We start from the raw sequence: 27816 nt of genomic DNA, 5'->3' as shown, positions 1-27816 counted from the left end.
TCTTTCAGAACCATTTAATAATTATCGTCATGCAGTAGGATTTGTTTGATGATGAGGAGGAGGATGACTAATTTGGTGATGATGTCTATGAAAAGACGTCGACAATGATAATAATAACATTGTAATCCTGATGAAAATGGTCACAGTAATTAAGAGGTTGATGATGATATTAGATAATGTTCTGTATTCCGGGTTTATTAATTCTACCTATAAATTGTTGCTCACACATTCTAAGAATGCCACTAGCGGCTCAGATGAATTCTATATTTTAAATTCCAGCTACTTCCAGACCATTATATTAAACTTGGCAAACACTTTTCTAACTGGAGGGTTTACAAGTAACTCCTTCCTTTTTAGATTTAATGCAACAGTTCAGTGAAACTGCCTGCAGGAAGCGTGAACATAATACAGTACAAATATTGTCATCAGACTAAAGGGTAAAAGATTATGCCATGTACTGTATGTGTTGCTGCTAAGTGTTGTGTTGCAGATGGAGATGAAAAAATAATTAGAGTATCACAAGGATGAGTTGTGTTTTACTTACGCTATCCTAGTGCTGGGCTCACTGAAGTGTTGCTAAAGTGTTACTGATATTGACATGTAGCTACTGTATATACATTTGCTTTATCATCTGTTGGCTTATTGCAGGTTGAGATGGAGGGCCTGACAGGCAACATAAGCTTCTCAGATGAGGGCAAAAGGAAGCTGTACACATTGGACGTGGTGGAAATGACATTCAACAGCGAGACCGTCAAAGTAAGTGGTACATTCAGATCTCTTTTATCTCTCTCACTCAACATGTAATTTAGTTTTTATTAATATGTCATACAACTGGCTGCAAGTGTATTTCTTCTCTGTTCAGATTTTTATGTTTATTTTGTGTATGATCATGGACATAAATATTGGTCCACTTCATAATGATAAACAATGAGATATCGAAGAATGACTGGTAGGTTGTCATTTCATAATCCCTTTGAAGAGAGACGTAAGGTGAGTATCTGGGGGCCCTACCTCCCCATTAAGTGTGTTGTTATACTTTCATTACACCAGGGTGGAGGGTGCGGCAGACTTCACACTATTTTCGTCGCATTTCCTCTGTTGTACTGTAAAATGTTAGCTTTCATAAAAGATTTACACAAATTAATCATGCTCAATATCAGATGCAGCCCTCCACGAGAGTAAACATACCATAATTTTGTTATCCCTTTGTAAGTATATAGAGTGTAGTTTCATTGTTGGTGACATCAGTAATGGCGGATTGGATGTTAATATACTGCAGTTAATGAATGATCGATCGGTGTTATTAACGGTGTCAGTATTATATAGTGAAAGTCACTTTATACGGGAATCAAGTCAAGGAAAAAAGTTATGGACACGTCAACGAGTTATTCACATTATTGTTAAGAAAAATACTCATCAGAGGTCACTTGTTATTTTAGAAAATACTAAAATGCTACGTACCGATAGATACGACTATATAACAGACTGCATAATTTTCTATAAGAGTTGTGGCTTAGATAAGCTCCATACTATTCCTTGATATTACACCAGTCGCTAGAATATGTACAGTATATCATTATAATATAGTAACAGTTACATACCGCAACATCTCAACCCCTTCAGGACCAAGTTGCTTCAGCTGACTGAAATCGTCTGATGCATCCCAGAATATAGCACCAGATACTGAAATTCCATCATACAGAGAGAATAGTGATAAACAGTAATTTTTAATTCCTTCAGGAGGTCAGGCATTTTCTTTCCGTAAATAAATTTTGAATAAAAATAGTGATTTGTTCTGGTGCTGATTGGGAAACTTATATTATGGAGGTCTGGAGCGTCTACTTAAATTTTCCGGAGCAATCTCATGAATGTCACTTGATTCTAATGATTTCCTTAGATTTTTGTTTTACATGATGTTTCCATGTTTCGAAACTTGCCATGGATCAGTACAGTATTTACTATTAAATTATGAATATTAAAGAAGATTCTTGCAAAGTAATAATAATTAACAGGTAAACCCTAGACTTATACAATGCATAAAACTTAAGTTATTCTGTTGGTATTGACCTAATGTTTGGGAATGTTGCTTATGCAAGAAGCATTGCATCACAAGTCACTGTTTTTGACATTCTTGCATTCAAATGTATATGATCGACTGCACCATAGGCAACTTTCGTGACTTCTTTGCATAACTATGACAAATTATCGAAATTCAATTCTTTACCAGTTTATTTTTTTCCGAAGCCATCAGAGGTAAATAACTTAAGTCATTTCTCTTTGAGGGTCTGAAATACGTTTTCACCAAACTCAGACCTGGAAAAAGAGAGATTGTTGCTAATTAGCTCCTGAAAGGGTAATAACAGTGATAATTATTTTTTGCCAAATGTAGAACTACCCTAATTGTGTCACTTTCTCACCCACTCACTGATGAACTCGCTGAATTACTTTGCTTTCTTGACAAATGGGGCCCAGGCATTGAGAAACGATTGTTAGGATATCGATATTGTGCACACCAGTAGACCGCCCACTGGGCCAGGTTTGAGGTCTAATGGGTCCCTAGAGGGCCGCCCCCCACGGGCGTAGCAGCCCCAAGGTGTCCCACCCTGAACTGTTAGGCATGGCCTGTTTTTCACCTAATGACACGAATTTTTGAAGAGATAGAGTTTTACTCGCACCAGGTAATAAGCATGGTGGAACCTCCGAGGGCTGTCCCACACAGCGGAGTGAACCCCCGGTAGCCTCGGCAAAGTCTTTATGTATGACCATAGTTTGTAACCAAAGAACATGAAATTTTATGGTTACAGATGTTCACCCCGGCCACGGTTCATGAAGGGTGGAATCAACAACGGTCTTCCCTAAGGGGGGGGGGGGATGGCCTCTAGGGGTTCTGGCAAAGCCATGATGCCCAGCCATAGTTTTTAACCTAGGAAGACGAAGTTTTAAACAGTGGCGGGCATTCATCCCGGCCACGTTTTAGGCTGAGCGGGATCCCCAGTGATCAACTCCCACTAGCGGGGAAGAGGGCCATGGAAGACGATACTTTTATTTTTTTTGCCTAAAACCATGACATTTTTCCCGGCAGTAGATCTTTACTGGGGCCATGTCTATACCCCTCTTAACTTAGGAAGGTAGTAGACAATATCCCTTGCATTTTCTGTTTTTTATTCTTGACTAGACGGATACAGATATGAACAGTTTGAGCACTGCCTTTGAACTGCCCTCGACTGGCAGGGCTCTCCTCACATCTCACCTCCCAGACCTCTATCAGCAGAAATCCAGGCCTGACGCCACCTGACATCGCACATTTAGGTCACATAGACACCAGTGGTTACACCCACACATGGCTGTAAACAAATATACATACACTAATGTATACTAACATCAATCAAGTTTATAAGAAATTATTTAATCACTTGTAACAGACCCACAAAGGCTACCTCCTATCGGAGGGGGTGGGGTGGAGGCCGACCTCATTGGTCATGGACAAAATCTTGATGTTGAATTATTGCATTAACCTAGGAACATAAAATAATACATAATGGCAGACATTCATGCTGGCCATGGGGGGAGGGGGGAAGGGGAGAAATGGAACCTCCGATGGCCAGCTGTCCAATAAGGATAACGCCTTAATTTTAATATTGGAAACGAAATTTCGCACAGTAGCATACCTCCAACTGGACCCCTCGGCTTTGTCCTACCACCTCCTCGGTAACTGAAAATAATAATATTTTTCCCCTTACAATATTCTAGGAGTGGGTGCAGCTATCAAAGGTGTCTTGCCTTGCTACTACATCTCACTGAGCATACCACATACCAGTTCTTTAGCTTCTTGGTCTTGTACAAAATTTATCTTTTTGTTGTGGGAATTTACGAATGGAGAAGGTAGTCGTTTGTCTCAATGTCAATAGTGTAAAATGGCAGGAAATTTCTCATACCTAAGAAGTCACTGGAACTACAGTAAAGTCATAATAGCTCTTGCTTGTAGATAGGATATGTTTTGTTTGAAGCAATAATGAGGCTCTGAAAGAATCTATTCCAATGCCAAAATAATTTCTTCGTATTTTCATCTTACGAGGAAGAACAGGATTCTGCTCTCAATTTCGTACTTCCCTTGACTAATTCCTACAAGAAAAATCTTGAGCTTTAAAGATATTTTAGCTTGGTAATTTCGGTCCTACTTTTCTGTCTTGAATTAATTTCAGAAGGTGAGGCTAAATGGAAATTGTAAAGAATATTGTTAATAATAATATAAAAAACTTACTAATATTCTATTTGTCATTACCTACTACTGCATTTAGCTGGTGTGCATGGCAGTATACTGTATGAAAACTGCATGATTTTTCCCCTTAGCATTGCTTGAACCCAACTAAAGCAACCATTCATAACACTGTCGTGATTATAACACTATCTATCTATCTATCTATAGCCCGATGCCCTAATCCCGCAAAGGGTGGCCGCAGACAAAACGCCTCCAAGTCACTCTGTCACCCACCATTTGACTCCCCTCCCCCCAAATCACCCCCCCTTCCCTCATATACCTCTCAACTCCATCCCTCCACCTCATCCTCGGTCAACCCCTCCCTCTCCCTCCCTCCACCTCACCTACATACACCCGCTTAGTCAGTCTTTCATTCTCCATTCTCTCCACATGTCCAAACCACCTCAGTGTATTTCTCCTAATCTTTTCAACCACATCCACATCTACCCCACAACGTTCCTTCACTTCTTCATTCGTCAACCTGTCCCTCCACGTCACTCCACATGCTCCTCTCAAGTAACTCATTTCCACTGCTCTCACTCTTGACTTGTTCCCCTCTTGCAAGGTCCACGCCTCGCTTCCATACGTCAGGGTAGGGATCACAATACCATCATGCAGTGACTTCTTAACTTCCATACTCACCTCCCTATTTCTCATCACTGCTTTCAGTGTACCAACAACCTTTCTTCCCTGCTGTACCCTTTCACGTACTTCATCCCCCAAAGTTCCATCCTTACTCATCACACTACCCAAGTACTTGAATGCACTCACATTCTCCATATCCTCACCATCCAACCTCACTGCACACTCTGTGACTTCATTCCTCTCAAACACCATAACTTTACTTTTGTTTACATTCACTTTCAGCTTCCTCCTCCTACACACTGTCCCAAATTCATTCACCAAACCTTGCAACTCCCATACATCTTCACTCAACAATACTGTATCATCAGCAAACAGCAACACCGGAAGCTTCCAGATCTCACCCTCATTCATTAGGGCCACCCCCACATCCACTGCCCTACCTTGCACCTCCTTTACAACCCCATCCATATATATATTAAACAGCCATGGAGACATCACACACCCCTGTTTCAGTCCCACATTGAGATCAAAGAACTCACTCAGCTCACCATCCACTCGCACCGTAGCCCTAGCTCCCTCGTACATACTCTTCACAGCATTCAACAATTTCCCCTCCACTCCATATATTCTTAATACCTTCCACATACCTTGCCTATCAATTCTGTCATAAGCTTTCTCCAAGTCCATGAAGGCAGCATACACTTTCTTTCCCTTCTCTAGATACTTCTCCACTAAACATCTTAGAACAAATATCTGATCTACACACCCTTTTCCCTTCCTAAATCCCCCTTGTTCTTCTCCAACTAGCTCCTCTGTCATATGCCTAACCCTATCTATGAGTATTCTACCATATATTTTACCACAGACCCATAAAATTTAACACTATCAGGCCGGCCTGTTCAATCTCCTTATAAATATCAGCTTCACTGGCAGCATTACCTTTTCCACGTGATATATTCCATTGGCACTTTCCTTCACCATGACTTCACCGAAGTACCTAAAATGAAATGCCTTCTCCTCATTTCTTGGATTAATTTTGATTTCACCAACCAATACTTAAAAGTATTCTACTTTATTTGACTGGGAGCAAATGATTTTCTTGATTTGTGCACCAGCAACTGAAAATAAGTATTTTTACTACTCAGAACTATCGTAATGAATGTGTCACCTATCTAGAATTAGCTTCAAAAAGGCAGTCACTATATAAAAAACCTCAACAAAGATTACCATATAAATTGCACCACCCTCTTCACAATGATCAAGAAAAGATAGACATTACCTTTCCAGTAACACTTTGACTTTTAACAGAAACTTTAAATGTTTCCAGATATCTTCAGTATCTGCTTTTTTTATTTGTTTGCTAAAGTTACATAAGATGCAAGATACAGAGAAAACCCTGACTGAATATAATGGAAATGCGACCATGTAGTCATACTCTTGGTGAATCATTATAATCATGACGTGATGTAGCTTTCCTTTTCCTTGCTGAAGCATATAGAAAAGATCTGTCATCAATATGTGCTCTCGTATTAATATGTGTTTCTGGAAAATTCATTCAGGAAAAGCATTAAGATGCACATTCAGTAGCAGAATTTTCTAGCAAAGAAAACAACTCAAAGTAGAGGATCTAAAATATATTTTAGTATGGGCTGATCTGGTTTCTCAGAGTATGATTTAGAATAGTCTTGTACTTCCTTCAATGGTTTAAGAATTGAAGTCTGAGATTCTGTTACCTTATGGTCTGCAAGATCATTGGATCCTGATGAGGTTAGAGAAGTGGGAAGTGACAGAATCAGGAGTTCTACCTGCTGAAGTCGTACATGCATCTTCCCTTAGAATATATATATATATATATATATATATATATATATATATATATATATATATATATATATATATATATATATATATATATATATATCTGCAAGAAGCAGACACACAAAAAAACTACATCAGCTAGCTGGTCGACAAACAAATTGGCAAATGCTAGTTTTATTTCTTTTTCAGAACGGTGGTATACGTAGTGTAAATCAGTAATGATTTGTGCGTTCCTATGTCTCATTAATGCTCTTGTAGGTACTATAAGCTTTCATAAGGAAAAGGAAAATTTCTGCTCTAGTATGAGCATTTCATTAGGAATATCTCATGTCAGTATGGTGGTGAAAGCCTGTCTATGGATTTATCTACAGGATTTGCTGAAGGCCATAGTCATGCAAAACTGTGAACGTTCACCTCAACCTCCTGAGAACAGGGGACGTCGTTAACAGATATCCAGACCGACATTTGTGAAATATATTTGGTATTTATGTACTGTATATAGATGAACATACAAACGGTCCCTCTCTGAAAGCAATTATCGTCTGAAAATAATAATTTGCTCACACCTGAATTTTTTCATGATGCTTGAGTTTCTGATGTGAAGAAAAATTTTTTTTTTCTTCTTCGCCTCCCTCAGCCTTCTTCACGTCTTTTACTTCTTTTGCGATTCTGCGACCCTGAGGAATACTGTCGTAACGGTTCTGGCATAGCAGTTCATTCAAGGAAATACTCGTATGCCATTAAAACATTAACTGATCTGCATGAACATATATTTCACACACACACACACACACACACACACACACACACACACACACACACACACACACACACACACACATTAAAAAGTCTTTAATAATGTACTGAAAGCATCGATCCTGCTTATGACCAGCGAATGCGTAGTAATTCAAACAAATATTACAAAGCCATTTTTAATGGAATTTTATCAGGATTCAGTCCCATAATTTCATCATAATTTTCATCCCTAGCACTACCCACTTTCTTCTTAAACATAAGGATGGGGAGGATGCAGTCTCAGCGAAATGGGTCAGACATACGCACGCTCCAATCTACCCCACCACCCCCAACCCCAACCCCCGCCCTCTGGATGAACATCAAGTTTAGGGTCGTTTCACCACATCATCGATTAGGGAATTATTCCATTGACTTTCCAGTTAAAAATGGGTTGCCAGTGTTTTCATGAATTCCTTCTTGCAAAAATCTTCCACTCAGTTTTATCATGAAGCAGGCATTTTGCTTCATCCCTTTCCATTCCTCGTTTTCTCACACATTAACTCACCTTGTAACACCATCCTCTCCTTTGACCTCCAAGACTTTCTTCTTCCTTCAGGATGCCTTTTTCACCATCTTATTTCGATTCTCTTTATGTGGCCATACCATCTCAAGACATTCCACCACATTTTGTCAGTCGACTTCCTTACTCCACACATGCCTTGAACATCACTGGTCTTTCACAGATTCAGTTCGGCGCACAGCACATGGGCCTGCACTCCTAAACATCTTCATCTTTATAGCACCCATTTGAGATTCTTCATATCAACGCCATACCAACGATGCATATCCATAAAGTAGTGCTAGTATCAGCACTCCTTCCTGCAACCCTCTTGCACCCCTTTTACGCAGTCTTGCTCACACCCGAGCTTTCACTGCGCCAGCCACATTCCTCCCTAAACCTTTTACCTTTCACACTTTTTCCTTCAACACCAGAGGTTTAAGTAAATGAGAAAATCGCCTGCAATAGCATGATTAAGATTTTTTTTTTCTAAATCTCCAGGTTGAAGGGGTTAAACCAGTGACTGATTGTATGACCCATTTAGCATGGCCCTTTTATGGTAAGGTTTCTCACTTTTTCATTTTAATTTTTCTCTCTTTTTCTGAATTCTTCGCACAGTATTTATGTTGAACTTTTGGCGTGTTATATCAGTCTTACAGTATTTAGAAGACTTTATTCAGTTTCTAGGCGTCTTTGAACTGAATGGGTAAAAGACAGCTCCTCCAGTACGAGAGCTGTCACCCATACTGAATAAATCTTCTGACACTGAAAAATCGTCTGGTATTAGTAAGAAAGAAACATAGAATACGTCATGGGACTGAAGGGTTCAAGAGCAAAGAAACTGTAAAGGATGATGCCATGGTATTTCATCACATGAAGAAACCAGGGTTCACCATCACACATCATACATTGTTTAACACATTGTATTAATGTTTTTCTTTGCGCGGAATTGTCTTATTATTGCTTTACCAGTGAAGCTAAGGAATATGATTTTTCACCCATGTGTTTAATATTAAAGTTATGCAAACGATCAGCAAGATTGTAATTTATTTTCATTGTTTGATGAATAAGACAAAAACGTTTTTCAGGTAAGTGCCTTAATGGCTCACTCTCAGCTTAATATAATCATCTGGCGTTAGCTGGAACAGAATATTAATCATCCTGATCGTGAGCGCAATTGGAAACAACAATAACAACAGACTCGTATAATTCGCTCATTATAGCTATCTATCAATCAATCTATCTGTCTATCTATCTATCTACAATATATATATATATATATATATATATATATATATATATATATATATATATATATATATATATACAGAGAGAGAGAGAGAGAGAGTTGAATGTTATCTTATGTACAAACCTTGATCGATCCCAATCACCAGAGGTAATACTTGGTGTAGTTGATAGTTTTTTTTTTTTTTTTTAAATAGTTGCTTTTGTTGCCTCCGTTCAAGTTTCAAGGCACCTCGCAATTAAAGGTTTAATAGATGTGAGACTATCACACTCTGTGATGGTCTAATCAAAATGTGTAATGCGTGTTGCCGACCTAGCGACCTAGTGGCATAATTCAGTTTGCCATTCTGCATATATGTGACAACCATAGTGACCACGTTGATTCAAACTCACCACATAACTCACTTGCAGTAAGTCGGAGAGTGGGAATCCGAATATGTACATCACCGTGTGTGATGCTCTCATATCTTTCAGACATGCAATGGCGAGGCACCTTCAAGTCCTCCTACTCAGAGGTGCTTAACCTTAACAACAGTATATTTCAAGAGCTCGTGGGCCCTTCGGGCCCCTCGCACTTGCTCCTGCAGAGGGCTCTCGCGTTTATATGCTGTTCTAGTGTAACGTTGTCACTTGGATTTTTTGCAGCTAACCAATTGATCATGTTATCTGCAGCTTCGGGAATGGAACCCAAGTTGTCCGAACGGAAGTTCGAAGTACACACACAGACACACGGCTATTGCTACAGTTAATTTTAGTTCTACCTCTGGGCAAAAAATTCTACGGAGATCCTATGCCGGGATCCGGGAGCAGCATTTTTTGGTCAAAATGTGATCGCTCATTAAATATAGTGAAAGTTTTTCAATCGTCATGGGACCAAGTTTTTTTTTACATCAGCGATTTTTTTGCGATTTTTGTGCCAATTTTGGTGCGATTTGAATGTGTAGTTTCGGCTGCCCAAAATACACACACACACACACACACACACACACACACACACACACACACACACACACACACACACACACGGCTACTGTTATAGTATATTAGATTTCTGTTAACGAGTTTTGTGAAAAATCATACCTGAAATAGGCATTAATATAACTGCTTGGTAATAACGTGAGTATACCTTTATCAATGGTCCCAGTAAAGACAAATAACAGGAAAACAATATCTGGTAGCTCTTAACAGTCAGACCCCCATGACTCACTGTCAGCTGTACAAATTCGTTTAGCGGCAGCTGGAATTCAATACTAGTTGTTCCGGCAATGAGAAGACTAATAAATGCTGGTAAAACATATCTACACCTTTTTCTTGACTACATACCCCTTAATTAGTAAGAGAGAGAGAGAGAGAGAGAGAGAGTGTGCTGATGAAATTTGGATTTCGAAGAATGACAGGAGCAGGTGCATGACATATTTTACATTGTATTCTTACCATCGGTAGGCAGTTTGACTGAGCTAAACATTAGACTTCGAACCAGAGGGCTTCCATATAGCCTGTATTAATCCCTTCAGCCAGGTTACGCAAATTTTTGTTTTATTCTTGCTAGGATATGACAATTTCATTAAGCTATGGACAGACCTATACCAGTGAATGGGATAATTAATGTTATATCTAGCCACAAAACATGGAATCCCCTCTTCAAAGTCGAATTAATTCTAGTGGGGGTAGCATTACTGGGTCATCGAAGTAAAGTGGTTAACACCTCAACAGTTCGAGGTTTTTCCCTTAGTTGACTAAAATTGCAAGGTGGAACCTGATAAATTTTTTAAAAAATGTGTTGTTCTTGGCCATGTTGAGGGGGTTAAGTGCTCGGGCTGAACAATCTATCTTTGAGCCCCAACACTCCCGCTAAAGTGGCACTAGACAGCCGATGAACATGAGGCCAAATGAAAAACATTTGGGAACATTTTGATTTAAGAATGGAGCGGGCGTATTGTGAAGAGAAAATCTGTAAAAGAATAAAGGATCTGTAGACCAAGAATTTAAATGAATAGAAAGAGAGAGAGAGAGAGAGAGAGAGAGAGTCTGTCCAAAATTCAAAATGACCAGGGTGGCATGAAGAAAATACTATTATGGGGTATATAGGGAAGGATATGAGGCGACGGAGGGGTGGAGGGAGAGGATCAGGGAAGACGGTGATACTGGCACACGAAGCAGGAAGATTGCTGTCGGGAGGAAAATAGGAAGAGAAGCAAGAAAAGAGGGAAAGGAAGGGAAATACTAGGATGAAAAAAATAACGCAGGTAGGAAATGAGGAAAGTGAAGGAGGTATGGGAGAACAAATAAAGTTATAGGAATCAAGGAACATGAATATTGGAGACGGAGGAGAAGGGTCAGTGGAGAGAACCAAGAAGAAGAAAAATGGGAAGGAGTGTTGGAAACCAAGGAAAGAAAGAAGAAATAATAAAGGAGGAGGCACTGGGGAAAGAGCAATGTGTGGAAAAATGGGACAGGAGAGGAAGGGAGGGGAAGAGTACGAGAAAGAGAAAGAGAAATAGGGAAGGGGAGTTAGAGGGGATTGAAAGGAGGAAAAGGAAGATGGAGAAAGAGAACGGAGAGGAAAAGAGCCATCCATCCATCATCCAACCCTACGTTGCTCCATGAGGAGCGTAGGAACCCGGGGCTTGGCATGTTGGTCCTGACACTTAAAATGAAAGTACTGTAAACAGCCTCACTCATCCCAGAGTGGCATTACGTAAGCAATAAACCCCAACCATCCCTTGGATATAAACCTTCACTGGCTTAATCCGATTGGAGCGCCGCAATTACCTACTAAACCACCAGGTGCCATAATTTGGTTATATGGTTACCACCCAGCTTAGTAAATGGTTTTCTGGTGTACAGGAAACCATTTGGCTTGTCACTCAGTGTAGAGTCACCCATAGGCAGAAGATGAGGAAAGAATGAAGGAAAGTCAAAAGAAGGAGTGTAAAGTCACCCGCAGGCAGAAGGACGAGGAAAGAATGAAGTAAAGAAAGACAGAAGAGGAAGGAAGGAAAGGAGGGAGGAGAGGAAAGGGCAGACAACCGAGAGCTGAGCTACATCGAGTGAGTGGATGGTGAGCACCCCCAACTACCACTTAGATAAGTAAAAAAATGGGTACGAGGCAATGACGTAGGAGAAAAATGGGAGGGGGAAGGATTAATGTGAAGAGGAGGAAGTACAAGCACAGCAGTACTTAGTAGATACAGAACGATATAAGTCTTCGTTAGTGAAGCACTAAATGAGGTTTTGCTAGAGTGAAGCCCCTCGCATATGAAAATTTTTAGGCTGAGATGGACTTACTAAAGAGAGATACGGAGCAAGGGACATGGGGAAAGGCAAAGGGAGACGGGGATATAAAGTAGAATGTACAGGGAGGATAATGGGAAAATAGAGGAAGGAGAGGTAAAGACAGGGGGGAGAAAAAAAGGGAGAAGAAAGGAGGATAATGTAAGGGAAAAGGAGGAGGAGGAGAAAGACGATCGGGAAGAACATTTACCGAAAAGAAACGAAAAGAAAAAGAAGAAAGAAGAGAAAGAATTCTAGTAGAAGGGGAACAAGTGAAAAAGAAGAGAGAATGATGAGAAAGGCGAAGGGAAGGGAGAAAGAAAGGAAGAATATGAAAGATGAGAAAGAAGCAGGAGCAGAGGAAGGAAATAAGGATGGCAAGAGAATGTAGGAGGAGTAAGGTTCATATAAAAACTTGTGCACCATGTATGCAGGAACAAAGGGGAAAGACAGTTACAACAACAACAAAAAGAGAGAGAGAGAGAGAGAGAGAGAGAGAGAGAGAGAGAGAGAGAGAGAGAGAGAGAGAGAAAGGACAAGAAAAGAGGACAGAGAAGATAGTCATTAGAAACAGACGAAAGAAGAGGGAAGAAAAGGGAAGGGAAATAAAACTAAGAGAAGAAAAAAAAACATGAGAAAAAGAAAAAAAAGGTAAAATATAAGAAGGAAACCAGCTGAAGAAGGGGTGAAACTTAGAGGAAAAATAGAAAAAGAAGAAACAGTTAAAGGAAGGAGAAGAAGGAAGGTGAAAGGTACACTCAAATGGCTCTCAGCCTTGGAAACAATAATCATTCCAGGGAAAATCAAAGAAGTATTGCCTGAAGGCCTCCCAATCAGCAGCTCCAAAGTGTCACAGCCGCTGCTTCTCGGGAGGGTCCACAGGCTTTGCTGGAGTGATAGGATAGACTAATGTGATAAGGTTGCGATTGGCGAAGCCCACTACTGTAGAGAAAAAAAATTTACAGAGTAACCAGAAGGATCAGTTGTAAGAAAAGACCAGGTATGTTGGAAGGTTCTCCAAGGCAGACAGGGATATGAGTGAGGTGCTGTACAAGCTGCTCTAGGTCATTAAGCCCCTCTCCCCCCCAAAAAAAAAAAAAAAAAAAAAATAGGCTTGTTGCCTAGGTGGATCAGAGAATGGAGAGGAGAACCAAATGTGGTGGTGAACATTTTGAAATCATCTGGAATGGTTTCAAAGAAAGGAGAAACTAATTGAATGTGTTCCATCTTAATCGACTGTCAGAGAATGTTTCATGGTCAGTAGAATTAATGGATAAGTACACAGCACAGCTATATTTAGTAAGAGAATGACGGAAAATCCAAAACTAAAATGTAGAGAAGTCAGAGGAATGAAGTTCAGGAACCGAAGAACAAGATTATTTTGTTGTGTACATACAGACAGGAATCGCCTTCGGCAATGAATTGGGTATAGAGAAAGTAAGAGGATACACAGAACGTTGTTCTCACAGTTGCCTCAGACAGATGAGTCTCAGTGAAGAAGCAGAGGTGGGGTTTAGAGGGAGAGAGGTGGCGTCCAATAGGCAGTGAATGAGAGGAAAGGCCACGAATACTGCAGAAACGAATACAGAATGAGTAAGAAAATGATTACATGTATCTCATTTGGACGTCACTGAAAGAGGAGCGGATAGTGAATACATTTATGTAGTGTGTCGATTAAATTAATAAGAAAGAGGTGTTACGCATTCCGTGAGCCACAAACTTTACGATCCTAATGATAATTGTTAGGTTAATAATATGATGCGAAACGATGCATGGAAATATTCATGGTTCAAAGGATTACGGGAAGAAAATTGCATAGTACGAGAGTTTATGAGGGCGGAAAAAAGCGTACTGTATTACCAAAATGTACTTAAAGGAGAAATGTGCAATGGAAAAAGAAAAATGAGAAGTAAAAAAGGCAGTAGGAAGGACTATGAAAAAGAACAGACGTAGTACGGAAGGAGTTGAGGAGAGCAAATGCATACAACAAGGATTAGTGAAAATGAAATTTCCAAATACAGAAAGTATAATAATAATATGCCTAGAGGAAATTTTTTCCCGTGGGAAAAATGTGTAGGGCAACAGACTCCACTGGACAAAAGACATGTAGACTAAATAAAAAATGCGTAAGATGGAAACTGAAAAGTTGCGTACCCTGAAAGAAAAAAAAAAAAAACAAGAAGCGGTGCCAAGGTACAGCATATCCGTCCCCGGCAGTCATTTTAGTGCTGACTTATAAACACAACAGGATATGTAGTCAAAGATGTCACATATCAAATTTGTAGTAAAACGGGTAAAAAATGGCAGTTTTATGCCCATTTGAAATTTTAGGCCCGACCCACCTGACATTGACCCCCCTACGGCTAATTGAGGGGTGACCCCCCTGATGTAATGAGGCATGTTATAGAATGCAGATTTGAAAGATGCACCTTTAGGTTTTGGTTTCATGTCGATATGACGAATCAGAAAGGAGTCATCGGGTCTACAGTTTGGGCCTTGAAAATTTTGGCCCAGAATTTAATCACGTGATCAGACGGTCATCATCCACGAAATTTTAGTCAAAATTGCACCAGTAGCTTTCGCGTAAAGTTGTTAACAAACAGACAGACAGACAGACAGACAAACAAACAGACAACCCGAGTGAAAACAATACCCGTCCCCGGGCCCCTCTTGGGCGGGGACGGATAATGAAAGCTCATATTTAGGAACAGGGGTACGAAAAATGTTGTGGAAAACTTTAGTTTACAGTAGATCATTACAGGAGACAATAATGACTAAGCGATTGAGAACTATGAGAAAATTACAGGTATGAGAAATTTACTCAGAGAGAAATGCTCAGTAACCAAAGGGGGTACAAAGTTCATAATAATCAGATATTTCATTATGTAGCGTGAAATCGATTACGGTGGAGAAAAATTTACGTAGTGACACTGTGATTTGTGACACCGTGAGTATCAAGTAGGACCGATGGATTTCAGGGTTAGGATTTTCAAGACTATGTCCAGAGCATTATATATATATATATATATATATATATATATATATATATATATATATATATATATATATATATATATATATATATATATATATATATATATATATATTGCCAGACGCAATAATCCCGTAAGGGATGGCCATTTAACTTTGAGTTATTTGTTTTACGGGGAGGAGCACTAACCCTTCACCAACCCACTTGCTGACACGTAGGGAGCACGTATGGCTTGGTCATATGGTTACCACCCAGCGTTGTAAATGGCTTCTTGGCTTACAGGAAACCATTTGGCTTGTCACTCAATGTCAAGCCACCTGTAAAGGAAAGAAAAGCAATAAGAAGCGATTGGAAAGATGGGAGAAATAGGAAGAGAGGAGGGCAGGCGCAGAAAAAGAATGATAAAGGCTAAGGAAGAAGTAGGCAGCAGTATATCAAGTGAGCGGATGATGGTCGCCACCACGATGCAGCCAATGTATCTCTACCAAGTGGCTTAGGCTGTCTAGTAGATATTGTATGTAGGGTGAGAAGTGCTTGTAAGTGTGATTGTTGTGTTGGAATGGCTTTGAATGTGTGTTTAGTCTGTGAACCAAGTGTAATCGGCCCGCTCAAGCCGACTGAGTGCAAACATACTTTACAGTATGTACACTGGTTCAACCACAGCACCCCTTGTGTCCGCCAATGCAGTACGTGGCCTGAAGAACGTTCCCAAAGTTTATTACCCTGGCGGGGCGCGAACCCTCGTTCTTCAGTGTACGAAAACGAACACTTTACCACTGAGGCTCCATATATATACATTATATATATATATATATATATATATATATATATAGATAGATAGATACCTGTATATATATATGTATATATATATAGATATATATAGATAGATAGATATATATATATGCAGAGACTTCACTTCACCGTGAAGATGTGTATGCAAATTAACCACTGGAGAAATGAAAGGAGCGACAGTGAGTACTTTCGAATATTACATCTTCAGAGTGAGACAGAAACGTAAAGGGTAGAGGTCTTTTATGCACACCCGCAGCAGGTAGTGGCACACAGAACAATGGATGACCTGAATTTTTACCTGCGGCTTAACTTATGGTGACCTGCAGCAGGGAGTGGAACACAACAAAGGATGACCTGAATCTAAAAATGCACGTGACAAAGGAGGAGGGAGTAGGAGGGGAGGAAAGGGGAGTGGCAGGGAGGGGAAGGGGGAGGGGGGAGGGGAAGGGGGAAGGGGAAAGGGGGGAGGGAGGAGGATAAATACTGTTGCTTAACTTAAGACCTAGAGGATTAATGCTTGGTGTGTCCCACACAGGTGTGACTACACCACCAGGAGATGACAGGGAACAATCACGTGTTAGTCTGGGGGATACTGCTTTAAAATTATTTCAGTTAACAATTTATCACACTTAAAATGACCATAGCTCATGTTTACATTCTTTTCATATGTGCCAGAAATTAGACAAGATTCTATTACATTTCTTTCATCTAAGCTTTTTGATCTTGCTAGAATCTTGGAGCCTGTCCAGTCAATATGGTATTCACTGGATGCTTTGTGCTGAAATAAACCACTACTCTGTTGGGCTGTCCTTACACTGTATTTATGTTGTGCGATTCTATTTTCCAAATCTTTTCCAGATTGTCCTATGTAAAATTTGTTACGGCTTTTACACGGGATTTTGTAAACAACGCCTGAATTACTGAAAGGGCTGTTCTTGATGAGGGTTTTTTTTATGGTGTTCTCATATTTGAATACTACTTGTACATTGAGTTTCCTCAGTATGTGAACAACATCAAGAACATTTTCATGGAAGGGGAGGACGAGGGTTCTTTGAATGTTCTGGCGATCTGACTTATTAGTTTGTCCTTCAAGGAATCGTTTCTTGGCTGTATTGTGGCACTGAGTTAGTATGCTTTGTGGATATTTTAGCTTCTTTCCAATACTCTGAATCATTTTTAGTTCATCATCTTAAAATTCTGGGTCTGAAATTCTTTATGCTCTTAGGTACATGGAGATCGTTTTACATTAATATGATGGTTTGAATAGTAATGCACATATGACATAATATTTGTAGGTTTTCTGTAGGCTATACCTTAGTCTTCAAAACATATTGGTCCCTGATAACTTTTACATCCAAAAATGGCAATTCATTATCCATTTCCATCTCATGAGTAAACTTAATCGATGGAACTAACGAATTTAATTGGAACAGAAATTCATCAATGGAAAGACTGTTAGGCCAGAAGCACAGGATATCATCAACGCATCGGAGCCAAACTATGTTTTTCTCCTTTATGGAGGTCAGTAAATGTTTCTCAAAGTATTCCATGAAAATATTTGCCAGAACTGGGGAGAGGGGATTACCCATGGCCATACCAAATTCTAGCAAGATCAAAAAGCTTAGATGAAAGAAATGTAATAGAATCTTGTCTAATTTCTGGCACATATGAAAAGAATGTAAACATGAGCTATGGTCATTTTAAGTGTGATAAATTGTTAACTGAATTAATTTTAATGCAGTATCCCCCAGACTAACACGTGATTGTTCCCTGTCATCTCCTTGTGGTGTAGTCACACCTGTGTGGGACACACCAAGCATTAATCCTCTAGGTCTTAAGTTAAGCAGCAGTATATATCCCCTCCTCCCTCCCCCCTCTCCCCTTCCCCCTTCCCCTCCTCCCCTCCCCCTTCCTCCTCCCTCCCACTCCCCTTTCCTCCCCTCCTACTCCCTCCTCCTTTGTCACGTGCATTTTTAGATTCAGGTCATCCTTTGTTGTGTTTCACTCCCTGCTGCAGGTGACCATAAGTTAAGCCGCAGGTAAATATTCAGGTCATCCATTGTTCTGTGTGCCATTACCTGCTGCGGTTGTGCATAAAAGATCTCTACCCTTTAAGTTTCTGTCTCACTCTGTCTGAAGATGTAATATACGAAAGTACTCATTGTCACACCTTTCATTTCTCCTGTGGTTAGTTTGCATATACATATATATATATATATATATATATATATATATATATATATATATATATATATATATATATATATATATATATATATGCACTCACACACACGCGTGAGAATGCGTGAGAAATTCAGCCAAATGAAATGGTTGCAGCAGAAGTTACTTCTCGCTTAAGGAGGTGCAGCGTTAAGGAGAGTTGCCCAATTTTGTGGACGGACTTTCCACTCGTCATATAAACACGTGGATATCCGTTTTCTCCCTGTAAATGATCACAAAGTTACATGGCGTACCTCTGTAAATCATTGAGGTTCCTCGTCTATTTTAAGAATGCTCTGTTTTGTCTGGCTGTAGATATCTCTCAATAACCCTAACTATGGTCTTTATTAATTTATCATTCCTTGTCGTTGTTGAAGGTTTTATTTTTATTGCACACCATCTTTACACACACACACACACACACACACACACACACACACACACACACACACACACACACACATACAATCTGTTCTCTTTCCTAAATAGTCTTCTTAATGGCGGAGAATAGACAGTTACAAAGTCTTCTCGGAAATGGCTCCAGCGTAATGAAGTTGCTGTGGAAGGATGAGTGTATGTATGTATGTATGTGGATATATATATATGCACCCTATATATGTATGTTGCTGTTGTGTGTGTGTGTGTGTGTGTGTGTGTGTGTGTGTGTGTGTGTGTGTGTGTGTGTGTGTGTGTGTGTGTGTGTGTATAGTTGTACATCCTATTTGTGTATGTCATTGCGTGTATGTATTGTGCTGTATGCATGAGGTTGTTTGTGTCTGTGTTGCTGCAACTGTCTCAGTGGTTTTGTGGGTGTACAGGTTGTGGTTGCCTGTCTGTGTGGCTGTGTGTGGTTGTATAATTATGTCTGTGTGGTTTTGTGTGTCTATGTGGGTGTTGTATTTGTGTGGCTTTGAGCTTGAGGTTAATGAGTGTGTGTGTGTGTGTGTGTGTGTGTGTGTGTGTGTGTGTGTGTGTGTGTGTGTGTGTGTGTGTGTGTGTGTGTGTGTGTGTGTGTGTGTGTGTGTGTGTGTGTGTGTGTGTAAATAATGCTAGAAGTTAGTACTATATGTGTTGCATAGGGAAGCTGTGCACGAAGTTCTCTCATCTTCATATGTCTCAGTACAATCAAGGAGAGGCGTTGCAAATTGTTATGACTATCCTTGCGTTCTCTGAAAAGTACATATTCGCAAACGTCTTGCACCCATATTATTTGTAAGAATGATTGTGTGTGCTTTTCACTCTTGGTAACATCTTCAATTTTTTTTTTCTTAAACTTAAGATGTGAATAAAAATGTTTGTTTTACCTTTTTCTTGAATCAAACAGATACCAGACATTTCAGAATTAAACACGTGGCAACCATGCCATTGATTTTTAGACAGTGTTTACAAGAGGGTACTTTTATCTTTCTCATTAGGAGTAATATTAGTTTTCAGGCTCTTTTATCTCGCCCTTAGTTGAATATACAAACGCTAGTTTCGCGGGTTGAAGAGGCAGTCTAGCGCTTCGTTACTATACATTTCGCTATATGGCACAATATTATTACCTTGTGTGTCAGTTTTATGAATAATATATATACATAGAAAAATAACAATATTAACTCTCAGGGTTGAGGCAACTCTGCTATTCTATTCAAGGAAATACTAGACATTTTTTTTGAGTTAAATGTGAGTCATAGGAGCCTGAGAGAGTCAAGAACTAAACCTTAACCTTACGTGACTTAGATTGCTTTCGTTTTGCAGCTTATTCACGTAGGTCAGTGGTAGAAAGACAATAACACAGCTCCCGTATCTTTCCTGGGCACATCCTCGCGACTAGCATCATATTTTAGTATCAATGTATTTTTGCAGCTTAACATCACAGATGAATAGACGGCAATTTTAGGCCAAGATAAAACGAAAAGTATATACAGGTACTGTGGTTATTTCTGCATGTGACACTCTAATACTGACTTGCATGATTCTGACTGGAGACGTAATTTGTCAAAGATATACAAAGTATTAAATGAGAATACTAAGTTCTTCCTTATGATGTCTTTTTGTAGTGTATTCTAGTACTGTGATATTCTTCCAAATGAATAAAATCGTCCGTCTCGGTTTGAAATAAAACACGAACTCTTGACGAAAACGTTCGGTTGGAAAAAAAAAAATAACATTTTTATGCCCTGAGATTTTCTTTTTTCTGGTAAAATTCCTTGACGTTTGAAGAAGTCCATTGCAAAGAAGGTTGCTGTAATATTGTTAGCCATATCTCAGCAATGATGTAGTTTATATTCTTTTTATTACTGTCACGATGCAATTTTATCTGCCCTTAAAGAGACTTTTCGAACTAGAGGACTCACTTTTAACCTCATTGTCCTCTTCACCATTATACCCTTTCCATCTATCCTGGCCTAAAACTGCCATCTCTGCATCTTGAGTATTGAGTTGTAACAAGAGATTGGCTATGAAGTATAACAGTAGTCATGAAGATGTTCTGTGGAAAGGATGTTGAGCCGTACTATAATCTTATTCTGCCACCAAGCTACGTGAAACAAGCTCCAGGAGGACAGAATTCTGGGCCAAATTAAGGTACAAAGAAGTATAGAAGCTTGTCAAGTTGAATAAAACCGCCTGGAGTTACCAGAATAAAAAACAATAAAATACAGCAAGAGATTAGATTACTTCAGTACGGTGACGTCTTCTTTGTTATATTACGAACAAGCAAGCGCAGCGAGGGAAACGAGCAAGCACAGAGAAGCGATGTTTACTTTCAGCTGAAAAATGAGCGGCCCGGCATGACACTGACCAACCACGATGGTTTTCAGAGACTGTTAACTTCTCTATGTGAGACAGAGAAGAGATTCTTTCAGCAGGTAGTAGATACATTCAATAAATTTTGTTTTTAGATATATACTTACTCATGAGACCAAAGAAACCCCGGGGAATTCCAACTTTCCGAGAGATTGTACCGAGGGCTTCAGTTGACATGCTTCACTATGAAATCAATTTAAAGCACTATGAGAGTGACACATGCGAGGTATGAGTTGTTTTCGCTTTCATATGTTGATTGCGCTGGCGCATGTGTGTGTGTGTGTGTGAGAGAGAGAGAGAGAGAGAGAGAGAGAGAGAGAGAGAGAGAGAGAGAGAGAGAGAGAACGTGAGAAAGTAAATACAGGTATTTAAGCTCAGTTACGCTTTGTAACAAAGAATTTGTAAATTCACTTTCTTGGTCTTGTTAGGCTCAGCTTTCCACTCTGAATCCGGTTTTGTTTTTTTTGTTTTTTTGTTGTCTATCTCTAGAAATGGTTGAGGTATCACTTACCACGTCACACACACACACACACACACACACACACACACACACACACACACACACACACACACTGCATCCATGCAGATGTCACTGATATGACCATTATTGAATCATGCAACACGGATTGAGTCAGTTCATTCAATGAGCTAGTCTCACGTTGATAGTTCGGCTGGTCGACGTGTCTTTGAGCTGTTCCTAAAGGTGTTTCTATTGATGAGAATGACCAGTAGATGTTCTTGCAAGCTGTCAGCCGATACATTTTGTCACGTATGTGGAGAATATACTGGACCGAAGGTGATCAAACACAAAATCTACCTTGATATCCAATTTGCTCGTGCATACAAAGTAAATTTTGGCGTAGCAATGGGCGATCAAGATAAGGATTGGACTCCACACTGTATTTGTGGTAGCTGTCGCTCTGCGCTCGAAGCTTGGCTACGAGGAGCAAGAAAGAAGATGCCTTTTGCAATTCTGAGAGTGTGATGAGAGCCATAGAATTACCACGACGATTTTTTTTTTTGCATGGATGATATAAGTGATGCGAAGAACATAAAGGGCAGAAAGAACACTGTATACTCAAATTTATCTGCTTCGATCTCTCTGGTACCTCACAACGATGAGCTGACGATTCCTGTCCCTCCTGTGGACACGGAAGTTGTCTCTGACCATGAGGACATCATCGATGACAGAGGGGAAAGTGATGATGACTCGTATGTTGGAGAATGATCCGGAGACACTCCACACTTTTCCAGTCCGCAAGAACTGGATGACTTGATCCGAGATTTAGAATTCACAAAGTCCGATGCTGAACTGCTGGAATCACGTCTTAAGTGAATGGAACTTGTTGGATCCCAGGTGCAAGTTGAGTTATAGGAATCGCCATGTCAAGTTTGCATCTCTATTCAAATATTGTGAAGAAACCTCATTGAGTTATTGTTTTGATGTTAAGGGTTTGTTCCAAGCCATGGGAGTGGATTACACGGCCTCAGAATGGCGACTATTCATGGACAGTTCGGTGAAGAGCCTAAAAGCTGTACTTTTGCATAATGGCAGTGAACTGATATCAATTCAAGTTGTACATTCTGTGGATATTAAAGAAAGCTATGATAATGTGAAGATTTGTCTGACAAAGATCAAGTACACAGATCACAATTCGGAGGTTTGTGGGGATTTCAAAATGATTTCGTTCCTACTGGGAATGAAAGGCGGTTATACGAAGTACTCATGTATTTTAGCTTGTGGGACAACCAGAGCGATGCAGAACATTTCGTGAGGAAAGACCGGCCTCTTAGAGACGGTCTCACACTAGGCTCGTGCAACGTTCTGAGAGCTCCACTGATCTCCAGCGAGAAGGTATTGCTACCGCCGCTACACATAAAACATGGTTTGTAAAACAGTTTGTGAAAGCCATCGACAAGGATGGCGATGCATTTTTGCATATCCGATCAATGTTTCCCAAGTTGAGCGTGGCGAAGGTGACGGCTGGCATATTCACTGGGCCGCAAGTTAGAAGAATGCTTGCAAGTCGTGAACTCCAGGGATGCTTTCAGAGGGGTTGTGAAAAGTTTTCTTGGCAACCAGGGACCAGAATCCACACAGCTCATCAATGATCTGATCGTTACATTCCACTGGCTTGGATGCAGAATGTCACATTGCACTATCTGCATTCTCACCTTGATTTCTTCAAAAGCAATTTGGGTTCGGTCAGCGAGGAGCATGGTGAACAGTTCCACCAGGAACTGATGGAAACCAGATATCTTGGCAGGTGGAACAAGGCGATGATGGAGGATTGCATTTGGGGATTGTTGCACAATTGTTGTCACAGCTACAGAGGAAAGTCAAGATCAAAAGTGCATTTCTAGATACTGTGTGCCCTGCATTCCTTGTGATGTTAATGTTTGCTCATTTTCTAGTTATATTCACAATATACACCCGGAAATATATACTGTAAATTCTTTGACATTCTCAACATTCTCAAAATGGTAACAAGTTGCAGTTCTTGTCCTTGTACGATACATATGTTGTTGCATAATTCCTGTAACTCTTGATTTACACAAAAACGAACAGCGTATTCGAAATCAATGCATTGGCATTGATCAGAAATAGCATAAAAATCAACATTAAAAATAAAATGGTTTACGTTTGTTACATAGTGTTATTCTTTTATTATTCAATTACCTCACAAGAAATGTTGAAAGTTTACACCAAGATGAAATTATCACGACAGGCGTATGTACAAACGCTCGCTCGCTCGTCACGCGCTCAAAAAGGATACTTTACAGGTACGAGCACCCGTACTTGCTGCTTTTAGACGACTGTGTTCATCACAGGAGAGATTTTTTTTGAGCTGGAGGGGTTAACAACAGCAGCGATTAGGCCTACTCTGTTCAGTAAAAGGGATATTCCTCCATCTATATGGCTGTCATGCAGACATTTTTCGTCCTAAAAGGATTACAGGGACCCCATGCTATGCTACCTTGTTTCGGCATTTAAGGTGAGTGATCATCCTTGTTCGCCCGTGAGTGGGAAAGAATTCCTTACTGAATCAACCATGCTTGGGATGGAACCTTTACAAGCGTCAACCGGTTAGAGTACCTTAATGCGTTAGACTACCAAGGGTCAGTTGGTATATATGATTACTATCCAATGGAGTAAATGGTTCCTGAGTAAAAGGAGCTAAAAGAAATAAAGAAAGTAATAAACAACAAGTACATTTGCCTTTAGGCAAATGGCCTTGTTTTTTTTATTTCCTTTGTTTTTCCTTCCTCCATGCATTGTCTCTTAAAAAAAAAAAATTACTTGATGAAGAGTGCTGGTAGTTAAACACAATTTTCATTAATCGATATTGTACGGGAGTCTTTCTTACATTGAATAAAATCGTCTGGAGGCAGCAGTAGTGAAGAGATTAATAATACAGAGCTGGATCAAAATGTCATCATACTGAAGAGGACCACTTCATCTTGCCACCGCCAGACAAGTTTATTTAAGTGTAGCTGGAGGTGCGTGCAGTGGCAGGGTGTACCAGTATAAAGGTAAGGTGTACCTCAGTTGACAACCCAACTACAAAAGTTTGCAGAACAACTTCTCTCTCTCTCTCTCTCTCTCTCTCTCTCTCTACATATATATATATATATATATATATATATATATATATATATATATATATATATATATATATATATATATATATATATATAAGTGCTCGTGGGCCCTTTGGGCCCTCTCGCACTTGCTTCTTCGGAAGGCCCTCGCGCTGCGCGCTCGCTTTCTCATGCTTCGCACTTGTTTCCTCATGCTTCTCACTCGTTGTCCTGCACTCGCTCGCGCGTTGTGATCATTTCAGGTAATCCGAGTTACGTTTATATAAAGCCATCAAAAACTCTACAGTGAATGCAACCCTAATTTCACGCACTCACGCTGGGAACGGCGTTTTTTGGTCAAAGTTTAATCGCTCATTAAATATAGTACAAGTTTTTCAATTGTGGTGGGACCAAGTTTTTTCACATCAGAGAATTATTGCTATTTTTATGCCAAGTTTGGTGCTATTTGAATGTGTAGTTTCGGCTGCCCGAAATACACACACACGCACGTCTACTGCTATAGTATATTTTAAATATATATATATATATATATATATATATATATATATATATATATATATATATATATATATATATATATATATATATATTATATATATATATATATATATACAATATTCTGTCTTGCAGTCTGTTTGTCCTTTCTCTTTGGAAATCGAAAAAAATGCATACAGAGTTCTCAAGAGAGCTCTAACAATGGTAACATTTTATGGCGAATATTGATGTGTGCGTTACTTATGCAGTTGCTAAAGTGGCACCCCTGATTGCCAAGATTAAATCTAATTAGAAGTAATCATGACAGCATGGTGGTATCGATGGTAGGTAGTTACCGTAGTTTTTTTTTTTCTTTTTCAACTTGTAAAACCCTATCACCATTAGCTACAACGGGTCTGTGGGTGAAGGGATTGGTGAAGTGGGCCTGGCAGGTGGGGTGAGTGGGCTGGGTTGAGAGGGCGTGAGGGTGGGTGTGGTGGGATATGTTAGTTTGGATGAATGGGCAGGGTTGGGTGGGTGTGGTGGGGGCAACGTAGGTGGATGAGTGAGTGGACAGGATGGGTGGGTGAGTGTGGGTGAGCGCGTGGGCAGGGTGAGTGGGAAGGTGGGCCGGTGAACGGGAAGGGTAGGTACGTGGGTGGGCGAGCTGAGTGGGTGGGAAAGCTTGGTGGCTGAGTCGGTAGTGGGAAATTAAATCATGTTAGGAATAGGACCACGGACTAATTGTCTCGTGGAGGAACATAGGTTCAGTGGGTAAAATGGGACCCTGGTGATCTCTCAGAAGAGGAGTGGCCATCCAGGGTCCCATGCAATGCAGGTATGCCGATCATAGATAGACGCCGGGTACCTCTTCGTTTGCTTGTGTCTGTCTACCTATCTGTTTATCTGTCTGTCTGTCTATAGACAGACAGATGTGTATCACACACATACACACACACACACACACACACACACATGTACACATATAAATGTATGTATAAAGATATCTATTTATCTACCTATCTATCTATTTATCTATATATGTATACCTATCTATCTATCTATTTTCTATCTATCTATCTATCTATAAATACAGATGAGAGAGAGAGAGAGAGAGAGAGAGAGAGAGAGAGAGGTTGATATAGATATAGATAGCAGAAAGGCAGACATAGATATTACTGAAATGCCACGGGGATATTGCACACCCTTGTCTCATTCCAAGGACAATGATAGTGACCCACTATAACATCCACGTTATCTTAAGACATGATTCTCTACCATCACAAAAACTCTATATGGCATTCACCAGCTTAATATCCATACCAGGCACACATAAAGCCTTTCATAATCCTTCCCGACTAACTTTGTCATATTCTTTTTCCAGATCCATTAATAGACTGGAGGCACTTATTTCTAGCTTTCACATTCGTGGTCTGGGCAGTTGTGAACAATACAAAATGTGTCTAAGCAACTCAAGAGCGATGTCTGAAAATGTTGGTGGCTCGTCGTATTAAAAACAAATGCTCTTAGACAAAGGATAGTCACTTTTATTTCATGTTTTTGCGCTGCTTTCTCACCCGCTAGGGGCGTAATTTTCTGGTTGCGGTTACGTCATTTAAGTTAGCTCTCTTGTAAAAGAAGCCACAGTCGGCCACTAGGTCGTTAGTCTCGATCAACCAGATTCACTTTGTCTACGTCCAACTCCAGACCAGTTGGTCTGGGTGACAGAGACTACTAGGTCGTCTGGAGATGTATATAATGGCGCGCAAAACATGTGTGATTCACCGCGTTCCCGTTGAGGAAACCGAAGAAATCTTGTCCTTTATCGATCATCGATGGAAAACAGTCATACATTATAGTGGGAATGGGTAATCTCGACGGCCGAGAGCGTGAATGTGCAGATACTCTTATTCGTGGACCCGATCAGCGCGAAGAAGATGGCTACCACGACTCTTGTTACAAAGCATTCACTCACAAAGTACGGATTGTGCAAGCAGAAAAACGGATTGCAAAAGGCAAAAAGCAGAATTTGTCGCCAGTACGTGTGTGTGTGTGTGTGTGTGTGTGTGTGTGTGTGTGTGTGTGTGTGTTCACGCACGTACACATCAGGTGCATGAGCATATTTTGTCCTTGTGCTGGGATTTTTAATCGAGGTAATTTTATCATGCATATCGTTTCAGTCTATCTATCTGCCTGTGTATGTGACTATGTATATGTATCTATTAAGGGTGTCTATGTATATATGTGTCTCCCTGCCTATGCATATATGAGCAAATCATATATATGTGCATGTAGCATAAGTAGCCTGTATGTATGCACGCCTGTACACACACCCATATCTTTATACTGTACATGCGTACCTATCCTGTACATACCTGTATAGTATGTGTATGGCTACATGGCGTGATTATATACAGTACATATACGCATAGACATATACGTGTATGTATGTGTGCATATGTGCCTCTGTGT

The 27816-nt window shown here is 40.0% G+C and overlaps 1 protein-coding gene across 1 annotated transcript in view; it reads left to right on the top strand.

The window, feature by feature from the left end:
* Positions 1 to 27816, top strand: part of LOC145415652 (glutamate receptor 1-like) — a 1336600-nt gene that overhangs the window by 992298 nt on the left and 316486 nt on the right. The window contains exon 8 of the mRNA XM_080284869.1: positions 649 to 756. Coding sequence (XP_080140995.1) covers positions 649 to 756 — 108 coding nt within the window. The remainder of the gene's footprint in view (positions 1 to 648; positions 757 to 27816) is intronic.

This window comes from Coenobita brevimanus, chromosome 103, assembly GCF_032717465.1.
Source record: "Coenobita brevimanus isolate Jiangsu-jjx chromosome 103, ASM3271746v2, whole genome shotgun sequence".
Taxonomy (NCBI): domain Eukaryota; kingdom Metazoa; phylum Arthropoda; class Malacostraca; order Decapoda; family Coenobitidae; genus Coenobita; species Coenobita brevimanus.
The sequence above is the reverse complement of the archived record's forward strand: the minus strand, read 5'-3'. Positions and strand labels throughout refer to the sequence as shown.